The sequence below is a fragment of the Diabrotica undecimpunctata genome, chromosome 2 (assembly GCF_040954645.1).
Source record: "Diabrotica undecimpunctata isolate CICGRU chromosome 2, icDiaUnde3, whole genome shotgun sequence".
Classification (NCBI taxonomy): Eukaryota; Metazoa; Arthropoda; class Insecta; order Coleoptera; family Chrysomelidae; genus Diabrotica; species Diabrotica undecimpunctata.
In genome coordinates, this window is record NC_092804.1 from 123,319,619 (window position 1) to 123,339,999 (window position 20,381).

General features: G+C 32.8%; 1 protein-coding gene across 1 annotated transcript in view; it reads right to left on the reverse strand.

Moving 5' to 3' along the window:
* Window positions 1-20,381, reverse strand: part of tinc (transmembrane protein tincar) — a 613,917-nt gene that overhangs the window by 302,024 nt on the left and 291,512 nt on the right. The window contains exon 4 of the mRNA XM_072523412.1: window positions 19,447-19,660. Within this exon, the coding sequence (XP_072379513.1) occupies window positions 19,447-19,660 (214 nt within the window). The remainder of the gene's footprint in view (window positions 1-19,446; window positions 19,661-20,381) is intronic.

The window sequence follows — 20,381 nt, forward strand, 5'->3', positions numbered from 1 at the left end:
CGTAAATTAGCTCTTTTTACGCTTTTATTAAGCATAATTAATTCGATCTTAATATAAAAAACCTAATATAGGGGAAGGTGGAGGAATATCGACCGCAGGGTAATATCGATAACTCTCAAATTTCATCTAATTGACGTCGCAGAGCAAAACGAATGCGCACATATTGAACGCATCAACAACAGGTGGTGCACTGGCCACTTAGTCGTTTTTCATACGCCATAGGCACTTAATGTCTAGTAAATTTGTGTTTTGTGCAAGATTTTTATAAGATTTATTAAATATATCATATATTATGTGATATATTATAAATCTTAACATATTTCTAGAATACAGATATCACAAAAATCATATAATTTCAGGTTAAGTGTTTTCTAAAAAAGTTCATGTCAAAAATGAGCACACTTTCGGATAAAATCGATATAGTGGTCGATTTTACCCCAACTTGATCGATATTACCCTAATTGTGATAGGTTTGAGTTCAAGTTATTTATTTTAGGTGCCACGAACATATTACAGAAAAACAACACGGTCCTCATGGGGCGAAGAAGCGATGGAAAGAGATATAGCGATATAGCTGACAAAATACTTTCGATAGGAGGAGCATCCAAGTTATAAAACATCCTTTATGGAACATTCTTTATCATCAGGGCTTTTCATTCCGGGTGGAATGTTTGCCGCTCTTACTTAGAGCTCTCTGATTCGCTTATTGCGGTGAATCACTCCGCATTCCACTTGTATGTTTTCAAAGTTTGTTGTATGCCTTGGCTTTCGTTACAATTTTCTTCCACTCATTTCGATATGTGCATAGTTCCCTCCAGTTTCTCACTTGGAATTTTGATATCTCTCATGACCTGATCCTCCCAGCTCTCCCTGGGTCTTCCCCTTGGTCTTTCAGTTGCTGATTTCCATCTGGTGATCTTCTTAATCAGTAGGTCGTTTTTCCTTCTCTCTATGTGTCCCAGCCATCTCAGCCTCTATGCTTTAATAAATCTAACTATATCTTCTCCCTTTATTATGTCTCTTAGTTCATGCTTCATTCTTCTTCTCATTTCTCCGTTATCCATTCTTATCGGGCCCATAATCCGTCTGAGGATTTTCCTTTCGAAAATTCTCAATTTTTCTTCATCTTTTTCCGTGAGGCACATTGTCTTAGCTGCGTATGTAACTACTGGTATGATTGTAACTTTGAATATTTTCAGTTTTGTATTTCTGGATAAGTTCTTGTCCTTCATGAGCCTATGATATCTCCAGTATGTTTTGTTGCCTGCTAGTATTCGTTCCATTACTTCTTCACTTCTCTTGTTTTGGGCATTCACTATTACTCCCAAATATTTAAATTGTTGGACTCTTTCAAAAGTGTAGTTTTCTATTTTGATTTCTCTCGTCCTGTTATCTTCTCTTCTAGAGCAGAGTAGATATTTTGTTTTTCCCTCGTTAATTTTTAGACCTCTTTTCCGTGCTTCTTTTGTCAGGATTGTTACTGCTTCTTTTAATCTTTCCTTGTCTCTTCCCATAAGAACTAAATCATCTGCATATGCAACTATTTGTGTTGAGGAGTGGGCTATAGTTCCTTTAATTTTGCTGGCCTTGGCTGTTCCTTCTACTGCTATATTGAATAATGTGGTTGACAGGGAATCGCCTTGCCGCACTCCTGTTTCTATTGCAATAGATTTTGTGCTACCTTCTTCTGTTGTTACTTTAGCTCAAGCTCTATCCATGGTCATTTTTGTTAATCTGATTAATTTTGCTGGTAAATCTTGATTTTTCATTTCAATAAATATTTTTATGTCTTCCAATACAGTCATAGACTTGTCCTAAGTCTACGAAGAGGATGTGGAGTTTTATGTTGTGTTCGTGGCATTTTTCGATTGTTTGTGTAACTATGTGGCATGTGTTTGGTGACACCAAACACGAGAAATCGAACTATGTGCAGTATGTTCGGAGTTTGGATCAAAGGAATTATGGTGGAGATGTAGTTATATTTGCTCAAACTATAAATGTAACTAAAGCAATATGTAACAATAAAACACTGAAAACTTTGTTTTCAAAACTTCCACAAAATTTATTTTAAATTCTTATCACTACAGCTGTTTCGGCTAATTGCTTTTCTCAAGTGATCTGTTTTTGGCATGGGTTTACACTTTATAGTCTCTAATGAAATAGGTTGAGGAGGGGAGAACTGTTTGTCTCAAGCTGGTCATTCAGAATTATATCTGTGTTTTTTAATTTGTTGATTTCCATAGATTCTAACGAAGATAGCTTAAGGCCTTTATTTTGAATGTGTAGAATTTTAAATTCGTCATTAAAAGAATGATTATGATCTAGAAGGTGAAGTGCGTATGTAAAATCTGTTTTTCTATTATTGAAAGCCCTTTTATGTTCTGCTATTCGTTTATTAAAATTTCTACCTGTTTGACCAATGTAAGTTTTTGGGCAGTCGCCACATTTAAGTTTGTACACACCACTGTGTAAGTGTTTTTTATGTTGGCTCTTGTTGTTTTTAATATATTTGCCTAGGTTGTTATTTGTTATTTGTTATTTGTTATTTAAATGTGGCGACTGCCCAAAAACTTATATTGGTTAAATTTTAATAAACGAATAGCAGAACATAAAAGGGCTTTCAATAATAGAAAAACAGATTTTACATACGCACTTCACCTTCTAGATCATAATCATTCTTTTAATGACGAATTTAAAATTCTACACATTCAAAATAAAGGCCTTAAGCTATCTTTGTTAGAATCTATGGAAATCAACAAATTAAAAAACACAGATATAATTGTGAATGACCAGCTTGAGACAAACAGTTCTCCCCTCCTCAACCCAATTCATTAGAGACTATAAAGTGTAAACCCATGCCAAAAACAGATCACTTGAGAAAGGCAATTAGCCGAAACAGCTGTAGTGATAAGAATTTAAAATAAATTTTGTGGAAGTTTTGAAAACAAAGTTTTCAGTGTTTTATTGTTACATAAAATGAATTTCCATCAAGTAACGGTCGAATCCATAAATTATTTAAAGAAATATGTATTTTATACTTAAATCTAAGTAAAGTTAAGCATTGAACTTTTGCATCTGTGATCAATATTTCCCATCCTTGATCGATATTACCCATCTCCATTGTCGATATTACTCGAATTTTTTGAGTTTCAGAAATATGTATTTTTAAAATATTTGTAATTATTTTATAATACTTTTGAAGCAGTAATTGGTTAACTAAATGAACTAGATGTCCATATTATTAGTTTCAAATTCGTTAATGCTATAGCAAACCTATAACAGTTTTGTCTTAAGTAGTCAATATTCCCCCACCTACCCCCAACTCAGCTAGTATTAGTTATAAGAGAAAGAAAACTTTAAAACGAAAGTCAAAATTAAAATATACAGAAATATTTAATTAGAAATATTAAATGCTATGTTATTAAGTCACTATGTTGTATATTAAACACTCCCTCAAAGAGGGCATTCACTTTTATGTCTACTGCCACTAAATACAAACATGAATTGCGTCAAAAGCATTGTTCATTTTATCATGCATGCCTGTGGAAATAATAATGCAAATATTCTCTATAATTTCATTTTCCCGATAGGCAGACTACTCATCGTAGGTAACACAAAAGAGCAAAAATCAACAAGTAAATGTCAATATTCGCTGCTAGTACACATTCGTATAGCGCTCGAATACTCAGTCATGTGAAAAAACCACCTATTATGGGACGTAGTTATGGACTAACGAAGATTTTTATTTGATTTTGATTAGTTAACCAACCACTGTTAGACTATATTTTATCAAACAAGCACTGATCAATTTGTTATATATCATTTAATATCTTTAAGTAATCTCATAGTATTTTTCATAAAATACCCTACGCGTGGTAAACATAGAATAGGACAGATATGATTAAAGGTCGTGGCATATTATCGTGCACGTTGCGTTTCCAGCACATAGCGTTTAGTTTCCGAAAAATATAATTTAAATGGTTTTAAATATGAACAACGCACACTGTCCGGAACATAGCGTTTCAGACACTTAACGTTTCCGTTCAGTATATTTGAAAACAATATTTTACTGATGCCGACGGCTACGTAACGAGTCGTAACCGGTTGGTAATGATAATGTGAATTAGATGTCCGTCGGTTTCCCCCAGTTGTTTATTTAGGTATTTGTTTAATTTTGATACAGAGTATTTAAAAAAATAATTTTCGAGGCTATTTTGTCATTTATGCATGTGTTTTTATTGCTTTCTGACAATTAATCATGGAAGTGATAAACAATTAGGACTTTTGTACGGAAGTGATACCTTTTCTTTTTAAAAATACTTTTTGGTTTGATATGTATGGCTTCGTTAAATGTAGTATTTTGTTTTTTAACTTAAGGTGAAATTAAGTTTAAAACATATTTAAACTGAATCCTATTCATTCTAAAATATCCATAATATTTTTTATCGTCATCAATTAATTCTCTGTATAAAGTCCAGTATTCACATTCTTTCTTCCTTTCTCTTAGCATTGGATGTACTTGAAACCTTCTTTTTAACACAGTTTTTCATTCTTCATCGTTAAGTAGAAGAGCAATTGCACATAATTTTTGTCGAGAAAAGCTAGATCATATCTTCATCGAACCAAACTGAAACGTTCTATGTATGAAAATGTGAACGCGCAGCCCAATTGCTGGAGTGGAAACGCTACGTGCCGGAAACTATACGTGCACGATAATATGCCGCGACCTTAAAAGTATAGTTCGAATTCGTTAGTCAAAGTGGGTGGACGTATTCGAGTTTTGTAAATTAGCTGGTGATTTAACTTTTGTAAAATATAAGTATAATTAGTTGTTGGTTTTGATATTTGTATTAACGAGAGCATAGTTGAGTTTTTTAAGGGGTAAAGAAAAAATGGGCGGCGATACGCCGCCCGATGAAAAAAACACGTTTAATAAAAAAATGATAGTAATAATAGCAGGTATATTTAACTAACATATTTTAATAACAGTTATCGCCAGGTGATAATGGACCATTTTATGTGTTTGTTGAACACAAAAATAAAAATTTAGGGAGACTTTTATATTTATCTTACAAACAATTAACTATCAAGAAAGTGTAATAATCCAAAATTTTTCAGGGGCATTGAAGTATGTCTAGTATTTATTCCAGATATAAATATTTCTTTCGTTTCAGTATAAAAACATTCTTCTATCTATAAAAAAATATTCTTTTATCTATAAAAAATAGTATACATAAACTGCAGGAGTATGGTGTACGAGTTACATTAGTCTTGGTTAGAGGTCATTCAGGGATAACTGGGAATGAAGCAGTTGATCTCGCAGCTAAAAAAGCACTTGACTCAGAATTGAGAGTAAACATGTGTAACTCATCACATCTTATTAATTTATATAAGGCTCATGTTAGGGTTAGATGGGAAGCTCAGTACAGTAAATTTTCAACTACATCAGAGAACCTCTATTTCAAACTTCAACCGGTTTTACCGACGAACATTCCTCACATCAATGCGTGGGATTATAATAGATATAAGTAAGTCATCAATTATATCACGTTTAAAACTTAATCACGGTCGCTTTCCAGCACATTTTTTTAGGATTGGTATCTTAGATTCTTAGATAGTATTGCTTTTAGATATGTTTTACTAAGGTCCGTTTTCGTCAAGATACTAAATAAGAGTTTTAAAGGAATTGTTTCATAAGCCTTCTCCAGATCTATAAATACCAGATGCGTAGGGAGGTTTCGAGATGTTCGTTTTTCAATTACCTGTTGAAGGGTAAATGTGTTGTCCACGCACGATCTTCCTGCTCTGAAGCCGCTTTGTTCTTCAATTTTTTTATACTTCTCTTCTATTCTTCTTTTCAATATACGACCATATAACCTTCCCAGCGAGCTAGTTACGCTAATGCCTCTATAATTTTCGCATTCTTTTCTGTCTCCCTTTTTATAAATGGGGCTAATGTGAGCCAAATTCCAATCGTCTGGAATCGTTTGGCCTTTAATTAAGCATTTATTAAAAATATTCACTAAGCTTTCCAAAAGAGCATCCGGTCCATGTTTCACCAACTCGATGGGAATGTCTCCAGGGCCGGGTGTTTTTCCATTTTTCATTTGTTTCAATTCTTTTTTCAGTTCTTCTTTGTTTATCTTATGCACCTCTGAGTTTTCTGTCATTGAGATATGGTCAGGTCTTTTTTTCTCACTTTTTATTTTGAATCAGGTTTATATTTCCCTCATCTTTTCTTTCTCTTCTAATACTTTTTATGAATTTCCAAGCTTGTGTCACTTTGGTTCCTCCTAAGCATCGGTCCATCTCTTCGCATTTCTCTTCCCACATTTCGTTTTTTCTTTTAGTGACTTCCTTCTTTGCTTCCCTGTTAAGTCTGCTGTAAATTCTTCGGTCTTCTGAGTCTTTCGTGGATGTTTGATAAGCTTTTTTTGTCTTTAATTAATTTTCCTACTTCTTCGTTCCACCACTCAGGATTATTTCTTTTGTCAGCTTCTTCGTACCCCAATTCCTCTTTGGCCGCATGATGAATGCAATTTTTTATATCTTGATATTCTTTTTCGGCTGTTTCTCTTCGAGTTAAGTGAGTTAGTTTTGAGGCTAGTCTAAGTTTGTAGAGGAATTGTACTGATTCTTGTTTGAGGCTATCAATATTATATCTTATCTTTGTGGAAGCTGCTACCTTCTCCTGTTCAATTTTGTTCTTGTTTACTTTCCTGTAGTGTATGGTTATTTTTGCGACCACCATATAGTGGTCAGATCCGCATTCGGATTCTCCGTGTTGCCCTCACTGTCCAGAAAAACCTTTAGCCGATATAAATCACATTTTCTTAAAGTGTCAAAAATATACTGTACATACAGATATGCTGTACCAAGAACTGAAAAAGTTTGTAAGTCTAAAAACTAACATCCCTACTTTATTAGCACAACAAGAGAAAGAAATATACAACATTATAATCAAGTTTGTTTTATAAGCAAAAGTAGATATTTAGCTCATATATGGTTAAATATATATGTATTTATAAACATTATGTAATTAGAACCCAAACCTCTGTTTTACCCCATTTGTTAATACCTCCTGCCCGTGACTTAGTCTAGTTTGTCTTAATAAAAATGTCTTGATGGGTCCCTAGACAAGACGTGAGTTGCCATGTTTTTTATCCTTATCCTATCCTTAATAATAATAAAAAAATACAATTATTTTGTGGCAAATAGACATCTTCTAATGCCATTCACTATCTACTCACACACATTGTTAAAAGTACAGTAATTTATTGAAGATAAAAATAAAACGATTTGCGCAAGTTGAAAATACATATTATATCTATTTTTAATATCATGTAATCATGCTATTAACCTGCACGTATGTAAAATCGGGCAGGCAATGGAGATAATATTGATTTTCGGTTAGAGGCATGAGGCATGTTAGAGGGTTCTCTCAATCTTCCGTCTCCTTCTGCGTGTATCTGCGGTGGGCAACATTACTCAAGCCAAGCTTGATGGCTAGTAATCGGTAAAATGCCTACATAATGAAACTTGAAATGTTTGCAGCAGTTTGAAGGGTGGCTTGATGGTTTTTCGAGAAAATTACGTCTCGTGCATTAAGATAATGATTGTTTAAATGGATTTTTTGTTAACAAATGCTTGGTAAATTGTACAAAAATTTATATTTTAAACTTAATATTTCCGGCATTACATATAGTAAGAAAATTATAAAAAATTTATTATTTCTAAGAATTGTGTAGATTAAAAATGTTACTAATTTCACTTATCTATTTATGTAATATTCAATATATCTAAAGTAATGCAGAATTTTAATAATGCAGTTTAATGCCAACGTGTAAGCAGGATGCTATATATCTTGAATATTGAGCATCGCCTTGTTCTTGTCCCCAGCTCCCTGTATGTCCATTATATTATCCATAATGCAAAACTAAATTGCATTATATAGTAAAAATTATAAATAAAAAATTATGTAACCACACAAGAGGTGATATTGAAAAACTGGAAAGGCACCAGGGCCAGTCGAAATACCTTGAAAACTGCTAAAACTACGTCTAGAAGAACTATCACTTAATATTGTAGTAAAGCTGTTTAATTTAATCCGTCGATGTAGGAAACTTCCCTAACAAGCAGACTGACAAATATTATAGCAAACACTGCACAAGTGGCAGCCGTATCCAAGAGGCTAAAAAACTGGCATTCTAAACCAAAATACACGAGGTCTATCCTCATCACCAACAACGAAATTTTCATTTCTAAAAATTATACAATGCTGGCTACGTACAGTATTGTGCGAAATAATGGAATCATTGTGATATTTTTCAATATTTACAGTTGGCAACACTGTCCACACATTTACAGTTGGTTCCTAAAAAAACTGAAACGATTCTTAGTAAGATTTGATCATTTTGAGCAGTGTATTTGATTGGTCTGACATTACAATATATTTATTATGACAGACAAGTATTAAAATAAACAAACAATAAACAATTGATTACATATGTTAATTCATAAATTGTAATAATTATTAAGGTCTAAATTTTGATATTATTTTGAATTCCTTGCATTTTATAGAGTTTTTATATAAAATAAAGTTGTTGTTATTATTTTTATTATTATTAAGGAATAAAACAAACTCAAAAATATATTAAAGTAAGAATTGTAACCAAATTAAAAGATAACTGGGCACTATCAGAGGCAACAAAATATTTTATCATAAACAGAACCACATTTTTTCTATTAATAAAAAATGAAGTGAACAAGAAACTATCAAAAGAAAGCGAAGGTCTGGAAGACCAAAACTATGCCAAATGTAGGTATGTACACATAAAATTAATATTTTGTAATATCTCCATCAGCATTGATAACAGATTGTAGTCTTCGGTCAATCTGCGTGAAAAGCATTATGAAATTGTCTTCTTCAGAGAGCTCTTCCAAAACCTGTTGTATACCGTGCCGCAGCCTTTCAGCATTTTGAGGTGTAAAATTACGCCGATACAACCGTTTTATAATAAGCCCCTACACATTCTCGATTGGGTTTAAATCTGGACTGTAGCTGGGCCATGATAAGGTTTCGATGTTGTTATTCTGGAGCCACCGGTTTATTATATTTACAGTGTGAACAGGACAATTATCTTGGAGGATAAAATTATTTTCTGGATACAACTATTCTACACTGGAAAACATGATGTTTTCTAGAATACTCAGATAGGTCTGCCCAACAGATCTGCCATCAATACGCCATACCATTCCCATTCCTCTAGATGAAATCCATCCCCATACATTGGCGCTAAAATGGCCAGCTGCTCGATATCTATCAACTATTAGAGGATTAAATCTATTATTATCTGGTCTGTACACCCCAATTTTGCCTTTTTTAGACGATTAAAAAATTTTCTCATCCGTAAATATTACTCTGTCCCAAAAATCTTGATTTTGTAGCTGATGGATTAAAGCAAATATAAGTCTTGATTGCTTCTGTTTTGGTGTAAGAGCTTTTTTTGTTGCTGCAGTTTGGTACCCAAGACGCGATGCTTTAATTCTGCTCCAAGTTGTTGTCTTTCTTCCCGGAAACTGTGACATAATTTTTGCAGTTTTCGCATCTTCAAAAGGATTCTCTTCTAATCTCTCCAAAAGCGTACGATCTGCATGTAAGAAATATCTTGCCTTTTTCAAGGCAAGACACCGAAGATAAATATTTTCCAAGTCCATAACCCGAAAATGGACTTAAGTAGAGGAGCTCTCGACAGTATATTCGAAGCCCTCTACAGAGCACCAGGAGACAACAGAAGGTGGTTAGACCCTTATTGGTTCCTCCGAGGTGACATGGCGCCTAACAACGTGGTTAAAATCCGAACCCACGACCCAGCTCGAATTCACAGAAGGCAACACACCATTGACTTCAACATGGGTTAAAGTTAAGAGAAGAATGGGGAGAACCACGTAGTGTTAGAAAGCAATACTCTAACACTCCGACATCGAGGCCTTCTGCAGACCTGACGCCTTCGACGTGCAGACACCTTTGACGAGCCAGGCTTATTCGAAGTTAGAAGCCCCAGATGCCGATGGAAGTCCCGGAGTAGACCCAATCATCGCCCCCCTACCGAAAGTGGTTGGACGACCACGTAGGCTTCGGCACACTGGTACTCTACGAAACCCCGTTGGATATGGCAGATGGGATCCGGACGACCGAGAAGAAGACGAGCCCGTTGGAGGAGTTGGCACACCGACCGAGGATGGACCTGTAGGGGCTTGAGATGCCATCATCACCACCGATTTCCCCCTGTAAGTAGTGCAGTGTTGTGTGAATTTCTTTTTGAACATTTTACTTGTATTTTTATGCATATTTTCTTGTGTATTTTTACATTTGTATTTTTTAAATCAATAAATATTTTTTCCCAGCCGCAGAGTCTCCAGAGGAGGGGGGATGTCATCGAATGCCATAGTCTGTGGACTAGTACGCATTTCGATGCGCATCGCCCCGCCTCGAATTTTCCCATTGGCTCTTGACCTGGAAATCCCTATTTATCGCTCGAACAGCGCATATAAATATTGGCGATTTTCAGGTCAGCCAAGTCAATCCCTCACGGGCTCTCCGAGAGCTTAGTGCTCTCGGGGCTCTGCTTCCTGCATTTATTTTCCATACTCTGTGGCTGAGAATTGTTTCAACTTAACTTGGTGTTTTATTTCGACGAAAAAATTGTCATGTAAGAAATATCTTGCCTTTTTCAAGGCAAGACACCGAAGATAAATATTTTCCAAGTCCATAACCCGAAAATGGACTTAAGTAGAGCAGCTCTTGACAGTATATTCGAAGCCCTCTACAGAGCACCCGGAGACAACAGAAGGTGGTTAGACCCTTATTTGTTCCCCCGAGGTGACAACGTCGTGGATGAGCTGTCAGCTTCTTATAACGGCTCTAAACCTACCTGCCGCTCGCCAATGATTTTGTTTTATGCCGCAATGAATGTGGCTGGCATAAATGAATTCATAACTTACAAATGCAATAATATAGAAGACAAAAAACCTAGAAAGACTTTTTGGAAGAACTTGAATATGATCCACTAAACAATCATATAAAACGATGAGTACAACAGGACATTATTCCTAAAAAATTTCAATCAAGACTTTCAGAAATATTGGATATGGAAATTAATTATCATACAAATAGAGAAGTTACACATGGAAGTTGTAGTACGGTTGAAAGTAAAAAAGAAAGATGTTAGAGTAGGCGGTACAATAGACTAGCGCGGAGCTTTATACTATGTTTTCTATATTTTTAAAATTGAATAAATTAATTTCATTACTTATGTATTATTAGATAACAATGAATAATTACGTTTTCTCCTAACGCCACCTCTTAAGGTATTAACAAAGCATACGTTGTGTACTTCTGACGTTCTGACAGACCTGTCAAATTCAAACGAAATATTGGAATAAAAAATAAATTAATATCATTTAATAGGAAATTTATTTATTATATAATTTAATAATTATTGTTTTTATAGGAAATTATTTTAAAACGAGAGGTGTGGTTTTTAATTATTTAAACGTCGAAATAAGTTGCTTCTTTTTAATTGGTTTCTTTCGTTATTTATTTGGTTATTTTTAACATTTTGCTCATGGATTATAATAAAATCATAAAAGCATATAACACAGTGTTTAATTTTCAATAAAATGTAAATAAATATGCGCATATTTATGTATATAAAAATAATCGGTCTCAGAGACCTATGTAGGTTAGTATGGGTGTAATTTACAACCAGGTTAGTACAGGAGGTTTGAAGTGCCAAAAATATTTTTTCCACTGTAAGCGAATTTTTTGTTAATTATTTATTAAATTTTTTAAACTTTTGGATCCCGTTACTGATGTTTAATAAAGTGGATTTTAAATAGATAAAGTTTAATTTCAATTAGAGTCAAAATAGCAAGGCTGGAATTTTTATTTTGCAAAAAAAAATAAGAATCGACCTTATTTTTATTATAATGCACTTACTTTATACGTTAGATAGTTCCACTAAATATCATTTTAATGCAAGTACTTTAAAAGCGGTTCTGTAAGTTTTTCCGGTAAAATTCACCATTTTTCAGTTATTCTGTTTTTTTAAATCTTGAGTTCTTTAAACTTTTCGTTAAAAACGTAAATTTCACTTTCAATGAGTTATAACTCGGTTTGTGTTGGGTTTAAAGGCAAAAACACTCTGTGTTTATTTATAATCTATATTTTATTCTTTTACAGTTTTTTCAATGACAGGTAAAGTTTTTGAGTTATTAGTGAAAAATCTAAAAGTATTAATTTTAAGAAAAAATACTATGGAGCAATATTTTACTAATATAATAAGTAAAATACAATTTGCCTAAATTATATTTTAATATCTATTCTTTAGGTTATTTTTAATATAACGATTCTCACCCCTAGACTAACCCCACTCGCAAGCCCCCCCCCCCCACATGGCATTGATTTCACTCACAAGGAAAACCACTTGGACATAAAGTATAGTTTGCCCTACTTATTGTTAAAATTTCAAGAAAATCGATCCATGTTAATGTAATTTCGAGAAAAAACAGTGGTACACTAAACTATTAATATATTAACTTTTTACTATCAGAAATATGTAAGTAACAAACTGATTAGAGTCTATTAGGTGGGGAGAAGCCAGAAAAGATAAAATAAAAAGTTTGGAATAAATTATAAATGAAAAATTATGGATAAACCTGAAGATACGAGTACAAAGATCATATGTAAAATAGATTTATAAAATTAAATGGAATAACTAGAGTCACAGACAAAGGCATTGAAAAACTTTATTATGAAATAAACTTGGTTTGTATTGTTTCTTGTGTTTATAAAAAAAATTGGGATATAACAACTGCATATCCAAACAAACTTTCTAAATGGTAAATAAGAAGTTTATATTTATCCACCAGATGGTTACAAAATTAATGAAAATAAAGTATATTTGTTAAACAAGTCTACATGGTCTGCGAGAGATAAATAGTCCTCGTGATTGGTATTAATGGTTTGATCATTACATATCAAGTATGGTATTATCTTTCTGAGTATGATTAGTGTCCGTATGTCAATGTTACCAAAGAAAATTGTGCATATATTTTATTGTATGTAGACGATCTTTTGATCTTTATTTACAACTTAAACCAAATTAAAGAAGTTAAATTTTTGTTAAATGAAAAATTTGACATAAACAATTTAGCCAGAATTACAGAAGACCTTGAAATATAAATTTATTTTACATTAGGAGAAAAGAAAAGTTTCAAAAAACATTAGAACAATGGCTACATTAGTGGCAGTTAAATCTTGATTTTATTTTATTCTTTATAATGTTAAAAACAAGGAGTTGTGATGAAATATAATTTTCAAATTCTTTAGTATTTTACATTTTATAGAAACAACAAGGAAGTTACATCTTCTTTTAGGTCTCTAATAGAAAATAAAAAATAATAAAATTATTAAACATGTTATCAATAATATAATGTAATAACATTGCTCCAAAATTACTTATAAAATTCCAACATTCAATTAAAATTAAAAAGCTTACAACTATTTTCACTCTATCCAAAAATAATAATTAATGAAAACAAATTTTTAATTTATTTTTTATTGCATATCAGTAAACGATTATCAATCTGCTCTTAAGGTAACTCAAAGACTAGATTTTTCCATCGAGAAAAATGAAACTGGTTAAAGGAAGCTAACTTGAACCTCTGAAAATCCTTGTGAAGAACTATTTGAACAAGTAATAATAAAATATAATGGTAAAATTGTACTTGTTAGCATACTGGTTAGCAAATTTTTTTTTGTTCGGTCAACTTTGGACACTTTTCGACTTTTAGACACACTTCAATCAATAAATCAATCAATATTCTTTATTTGATCTGACTTTTACAAGTATTAAAATGCGCCAAATACAATCTATGCTCAGTAAAAACTATAAGTACATAAATACAGTTAACATAAAAACATATAAAATATACACAAAAACATACAAATTGTTAAAAAGATGTCTGCAAGTATTCCTCTATCGACTAGAAAGTGTTTACCAGAAGTAAATCCTTAACTGTTCTCTTAAATAGATAAATATTAGACTCTTTAACATAATTAGGTAATTTATTATACAAACGAACGCATGTTGGGTAAGGACCCTTGCCTACAACGGTCAAGTGACGAACAGGGGTCACCAAATCATTTCTGTAACGAAAATTGTAACCACTCATTAAGAAAACATCATTTCTGCAAATAAAATTGCATCTATGTGACTTTACATAAACAACACAACTGAAAATATACAGCGAAATCACAGTTAAAATATTTAATTGTTTAAAAACTGGTCTACAGGAATCTAAGCGCCTTCTAAACGTCATGGTACGAATAATTTTTTTTTGAAGAACAAGCACCTCATTAATTCGCGAGCAATTTCCCCAACAAACTAAGCAATATTGCAAAATTGACTGTACATGAGCAAAATAGTAAAGTTTTAAGATATATCTAGGGAGAAAAAATTCCTAAGTTGCCATAGAATATAACAGTGCACAGACTATCTTTCCACTACATAATCAACGTGAGAGCTCCAAGACAAATTAGAATCTAGGTAAACACCTAACAACTTAGTGGAGTGGCTATTTAGCACTGATCCATTGTCAAGTTTTACTAATGGACTCATCTGCATAGTAGAAGGTGAAAAGGTTACCATATTGGTCTTTGATCCATTTAAGATCAGGGCATTATTTAAACAGTAATGAGTCATACTTTTTACAAGACAGTTTGCTTTTTGTACTACATAAAAAAAATTATTGGAATTTAGTGCAACTGTGGCATCGTCAGCAAATTGAGTGACATAACAGCCTGATTGCCGTTCCACGTTTTCTACTCGAACACGCATCAGAAAAATTATCTAATGGATTCCGAACCAAACATGTTGAGCTATCGTTTATCAGTTGATTTAAATCATTGACGAAAATCAAAAATAAAAGAGGGCCAATGATACTTCCCTGTGGAACTCCGGAGAGGACACTTTCTTCTGAAGAAAATATATTCCCATTTACATTGACCTTAATTTTTTGAAACCTTTTCGATATAAAGGTGTGGATCCACTTTAACGCAGTTCCTCTAATACCACTATGATAAAGTTTTTCCAGCAGTATTGGATGATTTAGTTTCAAAAGCTCGTGCTAAGTCAAAAAACTAACAGATAACTTTATTACCCTTATCAAAGTTCGATAAAATATGATTGCACAGCGCTAGTGCATCTTGCACACTTATACCTTCACGGAAACCAAATTGAGACTTTTCTATAATGTTATTCTTGTTAATATACGAGAGGAGATGTGTATGAAATGCCTTCTCATATATTTTTGAAAACACAGATAAAAGTGATAGGCCTCGATAGTTACGAAATTTTGAATTGTCGCCTTTTTTATGTATTGGCACAACTAAAGCAGTATTTAAAATTGGAAGAAAAATCCCTTCCTGAAATGAAAGATTTACTAGAAATGTTAATTGGTTATATATGTTATGAGGATACATGTGTTACATAGAATACGGGATCTCATCCAGTCCAGCCGAGGATTTACATCCCAAACTCTTTAACTTTCTTTTTTTAACACCAAATTTAAGACAATTGGATAATTGTATTAGGTGTTTATTATTGGCACGGAAAACAATTTAAAATCTAGTCATTTTCGAAAGAGTTAAAATCACTGAAACTTTTGTTGACAAACCTTTTAAAGTGAATCCACTACGTCGCTGGTAAGTATGGAACACTTCTTCTTAATCATGTAAATTCGTTCAATTATTCTAAAACATGTTCATCGAATTTCGTCCCTTAAATGTGTATATTCGGTGTTAGCGGAAAAGCATTTTCAATTAGAGGAAACCGGGTAGGGCGAAAGGCGGTAACGGACCTTTTTGTTTGGTTAGTTCGCTCGGATCTTCCTCAAAGAGGAGCCCTAAGTGCGGTTTCTGGGATATTTCCTAAAACGAGCTGTTTCTATTTGGAAAATTAGAGGAAAACGGTTTTTGTGACATTATAACAAAAAAAGGCTATCATAATAGACAGAATTTCAACATTGCCGATGTTACATGTCAGTGCTTTTACGAAAGATATCTCCATGAAAGCGGCGGCCAACAAAAGCGAGTTACAAATATGCTCGTAACTAAACCAGGTCATGTGAAAATTCATTATCTAGATTAATTTTCGTTTGAACCGGAAAATTCCATTCTAACTATTTGCACGTGACTTTTTGTAACTTTTATTTGTAGTAGCATTTTACACATTTCAACAAACAACTATTATATTGTTGTTATGCCAACACATTGGTATATCAACAAATTTTAGCAACTTTAACTTGAATAAAAAATGTTATGTCGATATTAAAAGTAAATTAAATATTAGACCGAACTTGCCAATATAGAATCATAAGTTTTTCAGAGTTTTCCTCATAATATTCAATTATTTGTTCATTCACTTATCATAATTTATTATTATTATCAAAAGTTCATCATCATCATCATCACTGGCTCGACAACCCTTTTTGGGTCTTGGCCTGTTCCAGGATTTTTCTCCATTCTGATCTGTTTCGTGCTTTTTTTCTCCAGTTTTTTATTTTTAAGGTTGTTATATCATTTTCTATTTGTTCGAAGTATCTCAGCTTCGGTCTTCCTCTTGTTCTGTTTCCTACTGACATCTGTTTGAATATTTTGTTTGGTATTTCGCCTTCTTCCATTCTTTCTACATGTCCTATCTAACGCAGCCGTTCTATTTTAATGAAGATTATAATATCCGGATCCTAGAATATTTTGTATATTTCAGAGTTGTATCTTCTTCGCCATATTCCGTTTTCTTTTGTGCCCTTATATATGTGTCGCAAGATTTTTCTTTCGAAGGTGACTAACAACGATTCCTCTCTTTTAGTGAGTGTCCAGGTTTCTGAGCCGTATGTGAGTACCGGTCTTATTAGGGTTTCCACGGTAGTTTCCACATTCTAACTGATTTTCTTTTATATGTAATGGTACAATAACACCGCTATTCCACTAGGCTGGTAGCTGTTTATTCGACCATATCTTTGTTAATTATTCAAAATATCAAAAGAAATTATTATCATAAGTACTAAATTAAAAAATACGTCACGATTGATTAAGTGAAACGTGTGGTATTAGGAACATTCCATGCGATCAAATGAACTATCCTCAAATATGAGAGAAAGAATGGATGTTACTCTAGAATTAGTGGATCAAAAGAGAATACTAAAACATTAGACAAGACATAGAGGTATCGATAAAAGAAAGGTGGATTAAAATCAAGCACCTACAAAACAAATAGGATTTATTTAACATGCATAAAAAAATTAAAAGAAGTTATGAAGAATCAAACAGAAAAACAAAAAGTACAGATATCAAATATAAAGAGAAACTTTTTAGTGACAATAATATAGTCCAGCTAACAGCAATAAAACGTGAACCTAATCTACCAATAACAAGCGAAATTATTAAGATGCTAAAAGAAATCAAAAAGAGAAAAGCATCATTAGCAAACGAAATAAACTCAGCAAATCTAAAATTTACAAATATAGATAATATAGGAATACTAGTAGCTTTGCAACTAAATATATCAAGCAGGAAATCTACCGAAAAATCGTCTAAAATCGATTTTCATACCTATCCTGAAAAATCTATGACCAACAAATGTAAACAGTTTCATCTGATAAGTCTGATAAACAAAACTCTAAAACTATATTATAAATTATTCATCGCAAAAAATATCGAAAATGAAACACCAATATAAGTATGAAAAAATTTGGTTTTAGAGTCGGTATTGACAAGCATTGTTTAGTCTAGCCGTCTTCCTAAACACATGCAAAAATCAGGGGAAGTAAGTATAAATTCATAGATTACTTAAAAGCTTTTGACTATGTCATACACTTTAAGTTAATGGAATTTCTAAATGCAAAAGGACTAGACAACAACGAAATGTACACTATGTTTTACTTATATACGGAAATTAATCTTGGATCCTACGATAAGCGGAAAGAAAAAAGATAGACGCCACTGACATCGTTCTGTTGTAAAAAAATTTTATGAATTCTGTGGACCGACTATAGGACAAACATTTAATTTTAAATGAGAGAAAGGTCAGCAAACAGCTATCCAGCAAAGTTCATCTCAAACAATTAAAATAGTTTAAACATATTAGGAGAACAGACGTAGAAAACTTGGAAAGACTAATTATACAATGAAAGGTAGAAGGCCGAATATCACGAGGAAGATCCCTAACAAGATAGATTGACCAAATTACAGAAATATGCAAAAAACTTATGCATGAGTTTAAATAATTTACCAGAAACAGAGATCTTTAGAGACGGACAATCCATGACATCACGATACCGTAACAAAGCGATCTAGCAACAGAAACGTGGAGTAAGTGTTTAATCGCGCATTCTGTTTAACGGCTACTCACAATGCATCTTTCGCTGAGCACTAAAACCTGCAAAACAAGATATAAAAATAAATGGTAAACTTCTAACCAATATAAGATAAATGGACGACACAGCGATGTTAGCAAATAGCTCAGAAACTTCTGAGTTCAGCTAGACCAACTAACCAGAGGATGTTAGTTAACTGAATATTAACACAACCCAATCATAAACCAAACAATTTGTACAAATAACTCTACAACCAACCAATAGAAAAATTGATAATTCAAAAAATTGGGCTACTGGATCAGAGACCTATAAATGTGAATAAGAATAGAAAGGGCAATAGCAACTTTTCTCAAGATCTTACTAAGCCACCACACCTTCAGAATAATAACCAGACTTAGATTTACCAAATTTAATAATGTACTCTGTCGTGCTATATGGTGTAGAGGCTTACACCATGATAGTTGGTACAAAACATTCTGGAAGCATTTTAAATAGATGTATGCCACGTATGCTTAGAATATGTAGATCATTGCGCAAATAATAAAATATTGAGAGTGTAGAAGAAAACAGAGAGAGATTATTCAAGACAAGACATTATTCAATATGAGAAAGACCAAATATCCAGGAGATATATTCGACATCAGAAGTATGAGCTCCAAAAACTAATTATATAAGAAAAAATAGAGGGCCGCAGATCTAGAAATATGCAGTGTTTCTGGCATCAACTGAACTCAGTTTACATAATCCCCAAAGAACGGCAAAAAACCATACACAATTCGCTGGAATTGTTACAAACCGCCACTGATGACAACATTTAAATAAGTAGAACAGGCTCAACTATAGTCCAATCAGATCAGGATAAAGAAGACAAAAACAGGAAAAATTCAAGTCACGTTTTATTTTATTCCCTTTAAAATTTAGTTAATATGGTGTAACTTTCTTAATAAATTTCAATGGATCATTAACTATATACATATTTTAGATAACGAAGTTTATTATCCTTACCTTGTGATAAAAATCCGGCTTCAATAAGTTTTGCTTCCATGAGTAAATTCGGTACCAGCAGACAAAATGATATGGCGATATGAATGAATGGTGCCGTAGGTCCTCCATACCGGAACAACCCACAACTACCACTTTTGAGCAAATCTGGAGGTTCCTTACTGCAGGTTCCCATTTGTCGACCCAGTTTGTATCCGTCGTTGGCCAAGTTTCCAACCTGAAATAAATAATATCATATTAATATACGACGAAACAAAAATAAAAGATGTAGGTCCCAAAAGTAACACCTAGAATAAAAAATATCTAAAATAAGTGTATAGCTACCTAGACCTGAACAGTTATAAGGTCAAAAAATCAAAAAAAAAATTCTTTATTTTTGGTCAACCACGTAAGTTATTTGTAAAAATTGTGTAATTTATTGTTTTATTAACACGTTCACTGACCTACGACCCATATATGGATCGTAAGCTCAGTTGCTTTTCAGTCCTGTGAACCATATGTTGGTCGCGGATGCTTGGTTTCGTCTATCCTAGTATTAAAAAGGATGTGTTTATAAATTTTGCTTCTCTGAAGAGTACTTTAAGGAAAAAATGCTGAATTTTGTTTTTTTCGAAAATTTATTCGGTTAAAAAATAACAGATATAGGTCATCAAAGCTGGACTAAATAAAATAAAAGAAGAATCATTATAAATAAAATAAAAACTGAAATAAGTATAAAGTACATATATATCACCAGTTATGCATGAACTAAAATTATTTATCTATCAGTTCCATATCTTGAGTAATTTGAACATCTGCTCCACCTGTTGCACTAAATGTGAATCTTAAAAAGTTCAGTACAGCTGACACTTGAAGAAAGGACCAATATTCAGCTTATCTTTTGACTTTCCTTCGGAATTTTCTTCTTCTTCTTAACTTAGGCCTTCTTTCGTTTCAGC